This window comes from Mustela nigripes, chromosome 16 (genome assembly GCF_022355385.1).
Source record: "Mustela nigripes isolate SB6536 chromosome 16, MUSNIG.SB6536, whole genome shotgun sequence".
NCBI classification, from domain to species: domain Eukaryota; kingdom Metazoa; phylum Chordata; class Mammalia; order Carnivora; family Mustelidae; genus Mustela; species Mustela nigripes.
In genome coordinates this window covers 56,652,833-56,670,194 of record NC_081572.1, presented here as the reverse complement: position 1 = coordinate 56,670,194, position 17,362 = coordinate 56,652,833, and the positions used below count along the sequence as shown (strand labels likewise).

Below are 17,362 nucleotides of genomic sequence, written 5' to 3'. Positions count from 1 at the left end.
GCCTCCTCCTTCCAAATGCTGACTCTGCAAAGGCTGGGGTGGGCCGGGGAATCTGCATTTTAAGTGGTCGCTGGGTCCAGGAGGGTGCTTTGTGGCCAGCAGCTCTGGGGCTGACAGCCCTGTCCCTTGAGGTGTCAGGGCCCCCGTGCCCCCTTTCTCTGTTGGATGGTCCTGTCCCGCTCCGTATGCACTTGCTGGAAACCTCCTTCCTGCCAGGCTGCCGCCCAACCCTGGGAGGAGGTAAGGAGCCAGCTTTGTGGTGTCTGGTCCCTGAGAGTGGCTGTGCTGGCTGGAGGTCTGGGCTGGCCAGACAACACGTGATGTGGGGTCAAAGCCTGACTTGGGAGGTTGTTGGGGAGCCTGCTGGAGGAGGGGAGCCCCTCGAGGCCACCCTTGCAGCCAAGAGCCGGGGGTCACTTCAGAGCAGGGGCCTAGCAAACAGGAGCCCCAAGGGATCTGCTGGCAATGGCAGGGGAGGACCCCAGGCAGAGACCTGGGTGTCCACATGGGTAGCTGAGGCCCCTGCCACCCGGCCAAGAGGTCACTGCGGCCTGGAAGGAGGCCCAGGGGCTCTGAACCCAGGCCTGGCACCTTCCACCGTCTGGCCCTCCTCTAGACCCATTGGGCCTGGCGGATTTGGGGAGGCGGCTGACCCTCCCTACCCCCTTCCATCACCCCCCACTCCCCCTGCTGCTGCCCGGTCCTGTTTGTCACCTGGCCCCCAGAGGTGGTCCCCCAGCCACGGGCTTGGCAGGCCTGTCCACCTCATACCACGCCGGCCTCCTCCGTCCACCTTTCCAGACCTGTATGTCTGGAAGCTGCCAGAACAGGGCCCGGTGCCTCCCCGGCTCCCGGGGAGGAGCGACTCCTGTGAGTTGCCTGGCGGCTGGGCAGGAGGAGAGGGAGGAAGGAGCAAAGCAGAAGAGGACCTCTGTCTGTCCCTCTGTCCCTCCATGACCCAGCCCGGCCTGCCGTCTGCCCGGGGCAGGCCATGAGAACCAGACATAAGGGGTTTCTCTTTAATAAGGACAAGGGTCCGGCCCTTTAAATGTAACAAAATGCATGAGGGAACCCAGAGGAATTTGGAGAACTTATAAAATGTAATCATTGTACCCGTGTGAGTGTGTGGACAGACACGGGTACACACTCACGCACACACACAATGTTATGTCCCCAGAGCCTAGCGCCTGCCCAGGGTGCCTGGGCTGCCCCTTGCTGGGGGTGTGTCTCCGGGTGGCCCCGATCCAGACCCCTGTGGGGCCAACAGCCAGTTCCCCAAAGCCCCGTTCAAGTGTTTGCGCCCACGACAGTGCAGGAACGTCCAGCTGCTGGAAAAAGAAGAAACCTCGAGATGGTTGAAGGGGAAAGGGAGCGCGGTCTCACCCCCGGTGACACGCACAAGGGAGGGATGAGGGCTCAGGCAGGGGGGGCCCAAGGGTTTTGTCGTTGTCGCAGGCTTGGGGCCTGGGTTTCAAGTGGGGGCTCTGTCCACAGGCCCTGAGAGCCAGCGGCCGCAGAGAGCACTGCCCAGAACGGGGGACGGCATAGTGGGCGTGCTGGGGTGGGAGAGCTTGGAGTTGTTCAGGAAGCATCTTTGGGGGAACACACCTGAGGGCTAGAGGGGGAGGGCCCAGCAGTCCTTCTGTGAGGTGCTGGCCTGCAGCCCCTGCTCGGTTCTAAAAGCAAAGAAAGGAAAAATTAGGCTTTTAAAACAGTTGCCAGAATAGCGCGTGCGTCACACCTAGTTCTGTGGGACTCGGCCCCGTTTTGTTCTCTTGTCTTCTTTTCCTCCGTTGAATTCAGCTCTCCTGACCCCCAATGTTCTGGGGGACCCTTGTCCCCCCACGGTGCTCTGCTGGCCCCCATCAGCAGGAGGGCTAAACACCCTCTTTTTGTCAAAGGGGACCAGACACAGTCTTTTTATGAACTTAGAGGGGCCCCATTGGCTTATTCAGGAGGGAGGGAGCAGCTCCCCTCCAGGGCGGGGGCCCGCAGGTGCAGCCCGAGGCCTCGCGCTGGGGCTGGGAGTGGGGAGCTGGTGAGGTGCTTGGGTTCGCAGGACCCTGCATTCCGTTGGGACCACAGACCCCTGGATAACGTGAGAGTGGGGACATCCCTCCCCAGGCTGATGCAGGGGTGTGATGCACAGGAAGAGGACAAGGAGGGAGCTGGCCTGGGGGTCTGCGGGGAGGTGAGGCGGGCAGAGCGGGCCAGGCCGAGGAGGACTGGGGACTGGACTTTCTGGGGGTACTGCATCATCCCTGCTTGGACACCCAGCAGGGAGCCAACTAGAAAATGTAACCAGTGCCCTGAATGTCCCAGAAGCTGCTGATGAGCACCCCAGGATGGCCGCCCCTGCCACGTGAAGAGCAGGCCCTGGGCCCCCTGTCTCCTGCCGGGGACGTGGAGATGGGTCTCTGCTGACTGGGGCAGGGGGAAGAAGGGGTGTGCGGGCGGGTCCTGCCCTGTGTTCGCTCTGGCACGTTCCCGATGAGAGGGGCTGGGGTGGGCACCAAGCGGAGCAAGGGGTACGGGGGTCAGGGGAGGGCCTCAGGGCCAAGTCCCACTGCGCTTCTTGCATCCACAGAGCGCCACTAGCAGGGAAGGGAGGCCTATTCTCTTCCCATCTGCAGGAGGGGACAGCAGCCCCATGGTCTGGACACGCAGCCCCCCAGTGTGCTGTGGGACTTGGGGCAGGAGCCTCACCAGCCTGGGCCTCGGATTCCTGTCACATGGGGGTCTCATCCAGGGGACATGATGCCTTTCTGGATGAGACCCAGTATGCTCGGGGCAGGTGCAGGGTGACCCCATGGTCTGTGGTCACCTGGCCCTCTGTTGCCCTCGAGGGGACCCTGCTGGCGAGCTGCCCATGGAGCACAGGTGCGCGCCTGATTGTCCAGTGTCTGTGATGCCGGCCTGTTGGGGACACTCGCCTGGGAGGGGCCCTGCCTCGTGTGAACGCCCCTGGTGAGTGAGCTCGTGTGAGAGCATGTGTGAGTGTGCACAGGTAGGTGGGATTGTGTGAACAGCTGTGTGTGTGCTTGTGGGTGTGCACTTGAGTGTGGATGTGGGCGTGTGAGTGGGCTCCTGTGGAGCTGCCTGTGTGAGTGTGCTCACATGTGGGTGCACAAGTGTGACAGTGTGTGAGCACATGCAAGTGTTCCTGTGTGTGCATGTGGGTATGTGTGCACACATGTGTGGCTGTATGTGTGAGCGTGCACACGTGCCTTATGTGACAGCGGGGTAGGTGGGCAGGTATGAATGCATGTGCACAGACACACATGTGTGTTTGTGACCCTGTGTGTGTGTGCACATCAGAGCGTGTGTGTGCTTGTGTGATAGGGAGCACACCTGTGTGTGCCTGCGTGGGCTCGTGAGTGTGTGTGAGTGTGCCCGCTTGTGTGTTCACCACTGAGTCCGGGCAGCATCTGTCTGGAGCCCCTCCCCCGGAGTCACGCGCTGCCAGCCAGGGGAGTCAAGGCAATGAGGGTGACAGAATGACACTGTCCCCAGGGCACTGTGGGGCTTGGGCGCAAGGCTGGGGCCGGGGAAGGTCTCAGGCCCACAGCCCTCGCTGCCGCTGCCATGACCTACCATCCAGGCCGGGCCGCTTGGCCTCCTGCCTCTGCTCCCTTGTCCATGACCTCCTTCCGGGCCCTGTCCTCACTCACCACACCTGTGCAACCCCCCCACCCCCACACACACACACATCCCGGGGCGTCCTGCTCCCTCACACACCCATCCCCAGCCGGTCCCTCTTCACACACTCATCAAGCACCTGCTGTATGCCCCATCCTGTCCTGGTTACTGAGCTTACGGATACGGAGGAGACACTGGCTTAGCCCCCAAGGAACTTACAGTCTAGGAGGGAGACAGGCACACAGTCAAGAGCGGGGCGGGGTGGACAAGCCTGAGTTCCAGAGCCTGGCTCTTCAGAGAGGGCATAGAGGGAGGGCTTCCTGGAGGAGGGGGCCTCGGTAGCCAGTGCTCACGGGGTAAAGCAAGGCTCCCAGGCAGAGGGAGGAGGGCCTCAGCCACAGAAATGGAAACACGCTGGGGAAGCAGGTGCTGGTTGCAAGGGTGTGGGGGCCAGAGAGCCTGGAGTGAGCCCCCAGGGGACCTCAGCATCCACGGCCATGTCCGAGCCCACGGAGAGCCGGGCCTGCTCACGCGGGCCTGCTCACGCGGGCCGCCGTGGGCTCCTGGGTGCTGCCTCCAGGCTTTTCCTTCTCCCTGGGCTTCGCAAGTGGGGGGAGAAGGACAGCTCACATTCTGAAAGGTGAGATCATCTCACTTTTGCCAGTTCTTGGAAAAATGATTCGTTCCCAGAAATGTTTATTAGTCACCCCTTTTGTTGAAAGACATTTTGGCACCACCCGATGGAAAAATCAGAATGCTTTTCACGAGACGATCTGCGTCCAGTAAGCCTCCTGAGCTCCCGCAAGGATGGCGTGTGGGTGCGGCTCAAAGGGGAGACCCTGCTGGCATCCGTGGGGAGAGACGGGGCTTGCTGGGCTGTGCGTGTGCGCATGCGCCTGCTTTCTCGGGAGGCCCCGTGGCAGAAGCAGGCCTGGGACCTAATTGGAACTGTCATTCACCCCAACATCCCCCCCCCCCCCCCGCACCCAGGGACCTCCCGGGGCCTTGCCAGGCCCGGGACGGGGCACCTCATGGCCTTCCTTCCCGTCCTTGATAAATCCACACGAAAACCTGTCACGGGGCACACACCGTGTCCTGCCCGCGTTATGCTGAGACTCAACCAGACACAGGAGTGCGCTCTGGACTGGGGACTGCAAAGCCCGAGAGACTTCCAGGACGCACATAGGGGCAGGAGGGGGCCCTGTGGTGTTGGGATGATGTTTAGAGATGATGGAGCTGACACGGCGGGCATCGTGGCTGGGACCGGCGGGGCTGGCGATGGGCATGGCCGCGTTGGGGAGGGAGGTCCCGGGCGGTCCCCGAGGGGGGTACATGTGGGGGCGCTGCCGCTGGTGGGAGGCCGCCGATGATCGCCGATGATCGCGGAGCTGGCGAGAACTGCTGAGGCTGGAGATCAGATGGGGTCAGGGGAGAGGCTCCTAACTCAGGTCTCTTTTTGTCACACTGGCTCCAGGAACCCGGGGGAGAGGGAGGACAGTCTCGGCAAACCATGGCCTCTCCCCTCCGTAACACTCTGTCCCCTTCCTTTTCTTGACCTTGAGTTCAAGAGCTTTCCTGGTCAGGACCATTCCCGTTAAGTGTGGAGAGCTGGACGGGTTCTCCACCATGTCCCAGGGACGACGTGCCTGGGTCTGCAGCCCCCTGAAATCCAGGGGCTTGGGTGTGGGTGCGGGTGTTCCCCCTCCTGAGGCCGTTCCTGGGAGACGCCAGCCCCCACCCCCCCAGTCCCCCATAGCCCCAGGGAGCGGAACACTGAGCAGCCAGCGGCGCGTGGCATGGTGTTTCAGAGGCTCGCTAACCCTTCCCTGGGGGGGTCACCATCCCCCTGGGGAGCCTCCGATTTCCCCAGCCAGATGTGACCTTCCTTCCTCCCCACTCCCAGAGGGCCAGCTCCATATGGAGGCCAGATGTGGGGCTGGGTCCGTGTGAGTCAGGCTGGGGTCGAGGAATGCGGGTGACCACAAGGTTGGACAGGGAGGGCCCAAGGGCCCCCCGGGACAGCTTGATTGGAACGTGAAGGCTTGGAGGGGGTGGGGGCGGGGATCTGTCCAAGGTGCCTGGAGAGCTCTGCCCCTGGGGCTGGGGGTACCGGCTGTGTCCCACACCTGTGACAGGCAGCACTTGTCCTCTCTGCCCACCGGGAGCCTGTGCCCAGGGTCACAGAGCATCTTGTTCAGCGACGCAGGGCTTGGATGGACCCCTGCGCCACCGTGGTGGGGATCCTGTGGGTCCTTCCTGCCCCAGATCTGCCCCCAGTCTGTGTACACCTGCTGTGTGCAGCCCTGCCTGCAAACCCAAGGGCACCCTCTGGAGCGGGACTGTGGGAGGCATGCCAGGGGACCAGGGACACCCTTCTGAGTGCTCACAGGTGTCTGCTAGATTCCCCTGGGGGAACGTGGCCGGCCAAGGAGCACCCCTAGGACTCTGGGGCTGTGGTCTGGATCCTGCTTTGTTCCTGTTTCCGGGCCTGGTGCCCTGTCTTCAGGGTTCCTTGGAGAAGTGGTTTCTGTCCTTTGGGTGTGGGTTGCCTTTTAGGAGCTAGAGTCAAGTGGGGCATGCGGAGGGTGCATGAGAGGACCCGTGACTGCTGGACACCCCTACTCCAGGGCTCCGGTTGGGGAAGCGGGCTTGGCTGCCCTTTGAGCTCCTGCAAAGGGGCTGCCTGGAGGCTATGTCCCAAATGGGCCCTGGGCTGCAGGCTGTTTGGGGAGCTCGGATGGGCCACACCCCCACCGTGGAGTGTGCATCAATCTGTAGCCAGAAAAGCACCCACTGCACCAGGCTTTCTGTGAGTTCTGGAGGCCTCATGTCTGGGCGGTGGCCGGGGGCGGTGGTACTTTGGGGGTGTGATGAGGGGCCTGATCTGAAGCCATATTAGCGGAGGTCAGTCTGCTTGCCTCGCCCTCCTTCAGAGGCCAGGACCCCACTGGTGCACCAGCCTGGGGCGACGCTCCTCCCTGGACCTTCCCAGGGGTGCTGGGAGGCGGGCTTGGTTGTCGGGCACCTCCTGGGGCTGTGTGAGGCCATCCTCCGGGTGACACTCAGGCAGCTCTGGCCAGACCTGTGATGGGGGGCAGGGGACAAGCCAGGCTCTTTCCATCCCTCCTGACGGGGAGGGGGCCCTCTGTCCCTTTGGCTCCTTTGAGGAAGAGACCAGCCCGCTGATGAGGGCGCCCCACTCTCCTACCCGAGCCTTTGGCCAAGTGGGGTGGCCAGTCCCCTGACCCCGTCTCACTCGTGAAGGGGGATGCAGGTGGCCGGGCCAGACTGAGACCATTGCCCAGGGAATGGGGCTCATGTCTTCCCCAGAGTCTGACTCTGATTCCCAGCATCCCCTCCTCCGAGGATCCCTGTGCAGGGAGTTGGTCCCAGGTGTCACCCCTCTCCCCTCCCAGGAATGGAGCCCTGGGGCCTGGCTGGGAAACTGAGGCAGCATTCACGTTGCTCTTGGTTCTGAGAGAGAGGGGGGCAAACCAAGATGTCTTTGCTGAGAGGGGAAAAAGGAGGGACCCTCAGCCGGCGCGCAGGTGGGCGTCCCTGTCTTCTTTGAGGTTTGAGGTGTGACTTTTTGGGGGTGGCAGCTGGGGGACTCCAGAGGACTCCTGTGTGGGGCTATGGCTGGGGGGCTGTGGCCTGCTGTGGCCACAGCTCGCCTCAGCTCACCACCTCACTTTATAGAGGACGGCCGAGATCCCCCGTGGTGGGTACACGGGTCCTGCCTCAATGCCCTGCACCCCCTCTCCACCCGCACACTCGCTGGCCCCCTCCCCCGCCCCCGGCAGGTCAGCATCTCCAAGAACAAGACTTGGCTGGGCTCCGGGCTTTCTTACCTTCATGGGGGATGGGGAAACATGTGGTCAGGGCTGCATTTTATGAAAGCAGCTGCAACTCATGACACATTTTCTATACCGGGAGATTTATGGGGCTGCATGGTTTTAATGGTTTCTGCGGGGTTAGTGTCCTCCCCCATTCGTCCTGGCCGCTGTCTCCGAGACAGATGGGTGACAAGCCTTCCCTGGCCGGACCGGCCCAACAGGAAGGTATGGCTGGGCGGGCGGCGGGGCGCCGGGGGAGGCCAGGGGCTGGCCACCAGGCCTGCTTGGGAGGGGCGGCTGCTGGGAAGCCCCTGGGGGCCCACCCTGAGCGGCCCATAAATCCAGGAGACCTCCAGGCGGCAGGAAGCCTCCCCACGGAGGTGTCCCAGGGCTCAAGGCTTGTGGGAAGAGGAAGATGGTTGGCAGCCCCTCTCCCCTCGGGTGGGTGCCAGGGCCCCTCCGCCACGGCCCCTCCCCCAGGGCCCCAGCCCAGCAGGTTGTCCTCAGGCTGAGCCAGCAGATGAATGAGCAACAACTGTATACACTTCTGTTCTTAGAATCTGGCCCAGTCGGGAGCTTTGATGCCAGTAGGGGGTCCCCAAAACCTACCAGCAGGGACATAAGTCAGCTTGGAGCTACTTCCTATCAGTAACTGTCCCCAGAGGTGGCTGTGCCAGGTCCTCTGAGGGCTGAGCTGACAGGCTCCGAGTCTCTTGGATCAGGGCTGGAGCTGGGGACGGAGGCTCGGAATGAATGTCCAGAGCGAGAACAGGGCTATCTGCTGTGGGCCAGCAGGTCCCCCTGTGGAGGAACCCAAGCATGGGACCCGGAGCTTCTGACTTTTTAGGGTGCCTTGGTGACCTGAGGGTCTCCCTGCATTGGGACTCATAGAGGTTGAGGCTCCCCGGAAAGAGGGCGAGGTCTGTTCCTATAGGACATAGAGGGCCTTGCACACTCAGCTGCTGAGAAGAACCCCCCCGGTGCCAGCCAGAGGCACCCAGCCTACCCTGGGCCTGCCTTTTGAGTCCACTGCCCAACTCGGGCACAGGCCCTTCTTGCTGACTGGCTTCTGTGGGCCTGGCCCTTGGTCGGCCACTCCCCTGCTCCCAGTCACAGCCAGACCTGCAGCGGAGGGGAGGGATGAGAGGTGCATGGCCCCTGCCAGCCCTGCCACAAGCCAGGATTAGAAGAGAAGTCGCTTGTCACAGCCCTGTGTCGGGGGCTGCTAAGTCCTTCCTGTGAACCCCAGAATTGCTAAGGGGGGCTGCCCCGCCCTGTCTGCAGCCTTGCTGATCAGAGCTGGCTACTGAAGGTGGGGACTCCCAGGCTGGCCTGGCCCCTAGGACGTTGGCCACAGAGGCCAGCTCCTTGCTCCCTAGAGCCCATGAGCCCTCTCCATGCCTTTCCTCGGGCATCTGCCCCCTTCTGCAGACATGCTGCCCCCTGCGGCTTTGCTCAGCGATGTCCACGGGGGTGCTGACCTCACCCATCTTGCCTCGTGAGTTCCAGGTCCCCCCGCCAATGCCTGCTTTTGTCTGTGCGAAGGGCGGGACCCCCAGCCCCGGGCATGCTTGCAGCCCAAGCCCTCAGCATAAGGGTGGGCATTTGCAGTGTGAACCCCGAGATTTGGCTGCTTACCACGGAGAGCGGGGCTACTTTGTCTCCCCAGCCCAGCCACTGCCTGGCCTCTGCACCGGAGGGGGACCCCCTGGTTCTGTGCTGGGACCCTCTGCCTGCAGGCTGGTCTCCACACGCCTCTTCCTGTCCCAGGTAGTCTCCGTCTGCCTTTCTGAGGGTCACCTCCCTCATTTCTGAAGACGGGACGGGGAATCATTACTGAGCCCCCAGTCTGCCCTCCTAAAGGTCAAGCTAGGACATGGGTGCACAGATGGGGGTGTTGCTGAGGCTCGTTGGCGGGGTGTTGAGTTCTGTGTGGGTGTAGGGGCACACCCGCAGGGACCGTGGTGCTCAGATGGGCAGAGCTGCCTGGGGCCTGGCGTGCCTGTTGGGCGATGCCACGGGCCCCCAGGGGACCCCAGCCATCCTGGACTCCCGGCGCTGTGGCGGGCGCGCTCACCGAGCGTGCGGAGTGGGTCTGCCTGAGGTCACCGTTTCAATGTGTATTTTGAATATTTTCAGCTGCATGTGCACGGCAGGGACTTGGCCCGCGCACTGTGTATGCAGCTCATACTTGGTGGGCTGTGTAATGTGCGGACGCGTTGCCAAGGGCAGCGGAACTGTGGATTTTTTCCAGCATAATCACATGAACCCCACTGCCACCCTCCCCTGCGCCCGCCCGTGCCGTCCAGCTCCAAGGCCCAGGAGCTGCCGTCAGCTGCTGGGGTGGAGAGAGAACAGGGACCATTGCTTTGTCTCCGTGGACCGGTGTCCAATGCTTCTGGCCCCTGAATTCTCGCAGACAGCAGGGTGTTCAGGGATGGGGTACCCCTTTGGGCTGCGTCCTCAGTGTTGAGTGGATCCCCTCCAGGCCTACTGGCAGGGCCGGGGGAATTGGGGTGGGGGAGGAGGGCTGCTTTGGATGCCCTGCCTGGTGTTCCAGAACATTCCTTCAGGGGAGGGAAACTCCAGACCCCGGAAAGGGGAGGCGGGGGTCTCCCGTCCTCCTGCTCCGTGAAGAGCCAGAGAGTAAGAAGGGCCAGCCCAGGGCCTGACCAGGTCAGGCGAGCGCGCTCTGGCTGCCTCCCAGCCTGGCTGGCCCACGTCCTCGGGGCTGCCCTCCCGCCCAGCTCGGGGCCAACACCTAAGGTCCCGAGCCCCCAGTTCCAAATGTACAAGTTTGCTCGGGCTGCCAGAACCGAGCACCGCAGGACAGGGGTTGGAACAACAGAAGTTTATTGTCTCGGGTTCCGGACGCCGGGAGTCTGAGATGGAGGTGTCCGCACGCGGCTTCTCCGGAGGACCCCCTCCTCAGTTCGTGGATGGCTGCTTCTCCCTGTGTCCTCACGGGGACACTAGTCCCCCTCCTGCCTTCCTCTGAACTTCACAACCTCCGTAATGACCCTCTGGACTCGAACACATTCTCAGGTCTGGGGGGTTGGCACTTCTTCCTGGGACATCTGGGGCTGGGAGACACGGCTCAGCCTGTCAGACCACAGGGTGCTCAGTGCCTGGAGTCACAGCCGCGTTCCCCAGGGGCCTTCTGCAGCATCTCTGTGGGGCCACCCTTTGCTCACCCCGGCTGGCAGGCATGGGGGTGGGGGATGGGGGAGGGCACCATGGCTGGGCCGGGGGGTCGGGGGTCCCACGCAGGAATACAGTGGTATCCTGACGGAGCCTCATTCTGCATTCAGCTCAGTCCTGAGGAGAGGAAACTGGGGTTCTCAGGGATGCCGGCTCCCCTGTCGCTTAGCCGAGGGGCACTCAGTTGCCACGGTGACCTCCGTGTGCACAAACACACGGCCCAGCCACTTCTGCACGCTGGAGAGGGCTCCCCACCCCATCTCAGAGTTCACACTGAGTGTTGAGTCCCTTGGTGACAAAAACATGGAAACGGTTGCCATGGCAGCCATTCTTTGGAGCCCTCAGACTGGAGTGCAAAGTTCAGGATGCCCAGGAATGGCTGAAATGAAATATGGGAAAATCTGCCATGTCCTTCACCCCAGAAGGATGAGCTGAAGGGTGGCAGACGTGCCCCTGGGCCCCAGCATCCTGAGCCAAATGTGGGGACAGAAGGGGGAGCAGGAAGGGCCCCAGGGATCTTAAGAGAGGCTGGCCAGCATGGGCGGGTAGGCTGTAAGCGGGCAGGTGAGGACCGCTTGGCATGCCTGGGGACATGTCCTCGAGGCTGTGGGAGCCACTGAGCCGGCCCACGGCTCGGGTCTTTAAGGTGTAATCTGGAGACGAGCTGCTGCTGCTTTTCCAGGAGGACCCTAGTCCACTCATCTACCAGGGCACTCCTGAGCCTGGGCCAGGGCAGAAGGTGCAGGGGGTGGCAGTGGGCTCAGCAAGGGCAGCATGCCCTGTTCCGACGATGGTTCATGACCGGGTTTTCCTTGATCGGTCAGTGCAGCAGAGACCTCTCCCCTTCGCCCCTGGAATGATTGTGTGCTCCCCCAGCAGTTACCCAACTGGGCTGCACAGGGCTCTGCTAACCCGAGATGCGCTAGCTGCACAGGTCTGCACTCAAGAGTTTTTTGGGAAACCAACCCATACGCATATAACGATTTATAGACTGAAGGCTCTGAAAAGTCCTGCAGTTAAAGAAACCTCTTGACTTTAACTCAATTTCACAAACATTATTGAAGCAAAGTTCCCCATCTTTTTTTTTTTTTAAAGGCATTTCTCCCTACTTTAAAAACCTCTCTTACTATCCTGCAGAAATGACATTAACATTTACTAGGGCACTGATTCTCAAAGTGTGTTCCGAGGAGCAGCAGCAGCGCCACCTGAGAACTGGTGACAGGTGGACTCCAGACCTGTTGAATCAGAAATTCTGGGGTGAGGCCCAGCAGTGTCTGTTTACCAAGCCCTTCGGGGCATTCCAATGCAGGCTCCAGTGGCCAAACCCCTGTACCATGGGACGTTTCAGTTGAGAATTAGGAGGCGAATGGCCTGGGGAATTGGAAAGGGTCGGGAGGGAGGGAGGCAGGCAGCCTGGCAGGGATGGGAGGGGCTGCCCTACAAGGACCCTGGACGCCGTAAGGGCGCCATGGCCATCTGGAAGGGCAGGTTCACGGCACTGAGAGCCCATCATGGTTTTCTGGGACTGGGTCAAGGGCAAGGTTGTATGTCTGGAGGTGTCAGGCTTGATGTTCAGTGCTTGGAGCCCTTGTAAACGCTGTGGCAGGAAGGAGGATTGGTGGGGGGTGGGCACTACAGGAGGTTCCCACCTGGCCTGAGGAGTGACAGGCACTGCTCTCACAGAAGGCACCTGTCCTGGGCAGCGACTCTGCCCAGAGTGCTGGGAGGAGGGGTGGTCAGTTCCTCTAAGCGTCTTCTGGTCTTGCTGGCCCTAGAGGAGGTTTGTCCCCAAAGGCAAAGATTCAACAGAGGCATGACGTAAGGCTTCCTGTAGCAGCAGGTGGGGTTCCCCAGATCCTTTTCCGTACCACCCAGTGGGGTACCCTGTGCCGTCCCATCCCAGCGGTGTCTTGTCCATCAGACTGGCAGGCCTATCCTCAGCTGTGCAAGCAGGCAGGGCCCACCTGACTGCAGGAAGGGCCGGGGGCGGGGGGGGGGGCAGGCGGCATTCCTTGGCCCCGGGGTCCCACTCTCCTGCCTGTGCTTCCTTGCAGCGGTCCAGATCCACATCCTGAAAGCGGACAAGGCAGGGGACTGGTGGAAGTTCACAGTGAACATCATCTCCGTGTACAAGCAGGGCACGAGCCGCATCCGCCGTGGTGACCAGAGCCTGTGGATCCGCTCACGGGACATCGCCTGCAAGTGTCCCAAAATCAAGCCCCTCAAGAAGTACCTGCTGCTAGGCAACGCGGAGGACTCGCCCGACCAGAGCGGCATCGTGGCGGACAAAAGCAGCCTGGTGATCCAGTGGCGGGACACGTGGGCGAGGCGGCTGCGCAAGTTCCAGCAGCGCGAGAAGAAGGGCAAGTGCAAGAAGGCCTAGCGCGGTGGCCGTGGCGCCAGGCGGGCAGGCAGGGCGGGGCGTGGGGCCAAGCGGGCTTTCCCGGCGGTGGGGGGCGTGGGGAGCGGGCAGGGGCGGGCGGGGCTGCAGGGTGGGGCCTTGGGCCGTGGCCCCGCCCCAGCCTCCCCTCCCCCTCCCACTGCGCGCGCCCGGGGTTGGGAGAGATGAGGACGAGACTTAGCTACCTCACGGGCTCCTTCCAGAGCAGCGGCGCGCTCTCCGGGCAGAGCAGGCCTGACCTGGGGTGGGGGTGGGGTGGACGAGGGGCCGGGGTTGGGGGCCCAGAGCTGTGCAGGTGGGGCCACCCGCTCAGCGCCGGCCGGTTCTGGAGAGGGGGACGTGAGAACTGTGAACCCTGGGGTGGGAGGCGCTGAGCGAGACACCCCACTTCCCCCCCACCCCCCCGACCCTCCTTTGTCTGGGGATCCCCACGCGGACCCCTGGCCGCGACGACTTGGGCCCCCTCAGGCCCTTGGGGGTCCAGAACAGTCCCCAGGTGGCCTGTGGCCTCTGCTGCCACCTGCTGAGTTGGTCCTGGGGGGGTGGTTCTTGGGGCAGGGTGGGGATTCCCTTTGGTGGAGCCAGAGGACTGCGATCCCGGGTTGGCGCCTGTCCCCGCTGGGGTGCGCAATGGGTGCTAGCCCATGCCCAGGGCAGTGGGCCCAAGGACACCCCCAAAGAGCCGCAGCCGGGTGGTCACCGCCTCACGCTGGAGCTGCCTGTTGGAGGAGGCCTTGCGAAGGCAAAACCTCCCAAAGAGTTTCCTTTCTGGAAACTTGGAACCAGCCCCTTTATGACATTTTCCAGGGAAGGGGGAAGGGACCGTGACACTATTTGTGTAATGAAGTCAGCTCCTGGGAAGGGCCTGGGGCATGGAATGCAGGTTTGCACAGGCAGCTGGGCCAGGCTGGGGGAAGGGGTTTGTCCAGGAGGGCCAGGGTTTGTGGGCTCAGCAAGGTCCCAGGGTGCCCGAGCCTCAGCCAGGTAGTGACAGGGATGACCAGGTTCCTGTGGGCCAAGGAAGCCATGACCACTTCCTGTTGCTGCCCTCACTCCCGCATCCCTCGGGAAAGGGACAGAAACTGCTGGACCAAGCGAGCCCGCTGCAGCCACCCCTGCCTGGGGCTCCCCCTCCAGCTGCGCAACACCTCACCTGCTTCTTTCCGGCTACCCCTTCTTTGTGGAGGCCTTCCGTGCCCCATGGTATGGCCAGGCCTCCTTTCCAAAGCTTTCTGGAGATACTGTCCCCAAACAGGCAGCCCCAGACCTTTGGCCCTTTGGCTCTCTGCACACAGGGCCCATCATCGAGGCCTGGGGCCTTTCTGCTGCCCTGCCTTGGAGCTCTCTGCACTGCCCAGGGGCCGCTGGCCCAGTCCTCACACCCGGCACACTGAATTAGAGGCCTGGCTCTGCTCTCAGTCAGGAAATTGGTTTCATTTTCCCTGCCGGAGCTCGGTGGCTTGCAAGGGTCAGACCAAGTATGAAGCTCAGCCCCTCGTGGTCTGGCTTCCCTCCGCCTCCCCTGCTTCGGCTCACAGCTCAGCTGTCTTACTGAGCACCTGCTCTGTGCCAGGCACTTTACCCACGTGACCTTACCTAAGCCTCATGACGACCCCGAGACAGGGATTCTCAGCCCACTTCTGCCAGCGAGGACACTGCTCAAGGTCACAGGCAAGTAAGAGGCAGAGCTGGGTTCAGACTCCAGAGCCGGGCCTTCTGGCCACAATGCCCCTCACTGCACACTGCCCTGTAGCCCACCCACCCCCTCGGTTCGCACGGCTGGGTCGCTGCTGAGACACTGGCCCTGGTGACTGCATCTAGCTTGGGGAAGAGAAATCAGGGTGGGGACGGGGACAGGGTCCCGGGGCTGGGCACAACATCTTAAGAGGTGGCGGAAAGAGTGGGTGAGGCAGGGCGTAAACTCGCCACAGGTCCAAGAAGGCAGTCCTTGGCTAATCCTGAAACGTCGTAGAAAGGACATTTGGCTGCCTGGGGGTGTTTGGTGAGCTTCCAGAACAGACTGGGAGAGACGCCTAAGGGGGCAGGGAGAGGACAGCACTGTCCTGGGAAGGAGTATCCAGGCCCACGGCTGGGTGCACAGGGACCCCACCAAGCAGCCAGCCCTCCTCGCCCCAGGCCTGGGAGGTTTGTGAGCACCAAGAGCATCTCTGAGGTCTCCCTAACTGCTGGGCCCCCTTCTTGAAAGGGCCGGCTCTCTTTTCTGCTCACACTTGTCTGGCTTCTCCACTCTGCCTAGAAAGGCTGGGCCCTCCTGGGCCTGAGTGTCACCCTACGTCCCCTGAGGGGCTGGCACTGGTGGTCTCCGAGGCCCCCTCGCCTCTCGCTTTAAATTCCACCAGCCTGCCCCTCAGCTCAGCACCCCGAGGGCGCAGGCTCTCCTGTCCCCCCTCCCCTGCCCCGTGGCCAGGCCCCAGAGCAGCCCGTGGTGGGGGATGGGGTGAGGACCCTGGAGGGAGAGTTCAGTCATCCCAGCCTGCCTCGCCCATCTCGAGGACACAGCCCTCCGCTCCTCTGAGTCCAGCCACCAAGTTCAGCAGCGAGGGCCCATCCCGGGGAAAGCGCCCTCTTCCAGCCCGCCCCCTTCCCTGGGAGGACACGGAAGGAGGAACGGAGGCGTTCCGGTTTGTACAGTTAGGATCGGATGTAAAACGGAGCTAGCTTTTGATTTTGAAGAGTGTATTAACCAGAGTTGTGATATGTAGGTGTCTGAGAAAAACATACCAGATTAGTTTTTAAAAATGAAAACAGAATGCCCACCTGTCCTTTTTCTCACCTGCTGGGTGGTCTGGAGCCCCCGACAGCAACGTGCCTGCCTGACTGACAAAGAGTAACACTAAAGATTACGGGGTAGAAGAGAGGGAGAAGGTGAGGGGCTGCCCCAGGTGCCCAGAGATGGGAAGGGAGGGACCCCTGTGGTATAAGCCAGGGGGGTTGGGGACCTCTCCAAGGCCCCTCATGTCCCCTCTGCCTCCATAGTAGCAAGCAGGGAATGGGTACAGACTTCCTTGGGTGTGGCCCAGAATGGAATGAAACCGAAAAATGTCAGGTCTCAACACGTAAAGGAAGTCCCCTATACCCCCGAGAGAGTGAGACTGGCAAATGGACGAACTAGACTCATGGCTGGGGTCACTGGGCCACGGTTCATGGCGACAGCCACGTCATACCCCAGGGGTATCCAAATGCGTACTCGTGGGGCCTTGTCCCCTGGCCAAAACCAAGCCGGCCCGTTCCCACGTCATCAGACCTCTCTTCCCCCTTCCCAAAGGCACTTCCGTCCCCCCCTGCCCCCAGCTCCCTCCTGCGTTTCTGAGTTCTGTTCACTCAGAATTGTAAATGTTTAGTTGTGACCATGACATATTGTTTGGGTCAGTGTTTCTTTCCAATGCATACTAATATATTATGGTTATTATATATGAATATATTTAATGACATGGAAAAAGTTGTGGATTTTGTTTTTTGTTTTTTTGTTTTTTTTGGTTAGAGTTGTAATGGACCCAGATGGAACTTGTAACGTGGGCCCCACAGGATAGAACTAAGTTCAGATATCATTTAAATAAACTCTTGTACACTGTTCACTGTCTCCTCGTCTTTCCTGGTGGCCTGAGCATGCCATGGGGCAAGGAGAGGGAGTCTTCAGGCAGCTCTTGAGGAGTATCATTTCTGCTCTCAGAACTACCCAGGGACCGAGCCCTAACAACCCCAGAGAGACAGGAACGGGGTCACTCCGCTTGCAGAGTTCTAGGGTTTGCTGGCTCTGACTGCGACTTGAGCAAAAGCCTCCCAGATGGGACCGTGTATTTTTCAGTCCCCCAGAAACCGCCGCTGGGATCCATCCCTGCCACTCCCCGGGGCTCTAGGTCAGCAAAAAGAGGTGTCCTCACACACCTTTGAACTTCCCCTCCTGATTCAGACCTGCAGTAGTTTTTGCCTTTCACAGAATCCGTGTCTTCTACTCAGAGCCAAGAAGACTCCAGAGGGAAGACAGTGGGGTTGGGGGAACTCGGTGTGGGTTTCACACCACGGCTGAAGGTGCAGGGCAGGTCCCAGGGGCTGAGCTAACTGGGTTCCTGGGAGGCTATATTTAAACCTCCCAATGGTTGTGCTTTCTTTAATAAAGAATTCAGTCATTAGAAACCCCTTGCGTTGCCATGCAGAGCAGGGGAGGAGGGGCTTGTTACCAGGAAGCTGTAACTTCTGCACCCACCTGTTTCAAAGACAGGTCTCGGTGGCGGGCTTAGGCTGGCCGTGGAAGGCCTGGAAAGCC

General features: G+C 61.5%; 1 protein-coding gene across 5 annotated transcripts in view; it reads left to right on the top strand.

Annotated features, from left to right (window-relative positions):
- Positions 1-16,671, top strand: part of NTN1 (netrin 1) — a 171,790-nt gene extending 155,119 nt beyond the window's left edge. For all 5 annotated transcript variants that reach the window (XM_059380529.1, XM_059380530.1, XM_059380526.1 and 2 more), the window contains exon 7: positions 12,731-16,671. In XM_059380529.1, coding sequence (XP_059236512.1) covers positions 12,731-13,059 — 329 coding nt within the window. In that variant the 3' untranslated portion in view covers positions 13,060-16,671. The remainder of the gene's footprint in view (positions 1-12,730) is intronic.
- The last annotated feature ends 691 nt before the right edge of the window (positions 16,672-17,362 follow it).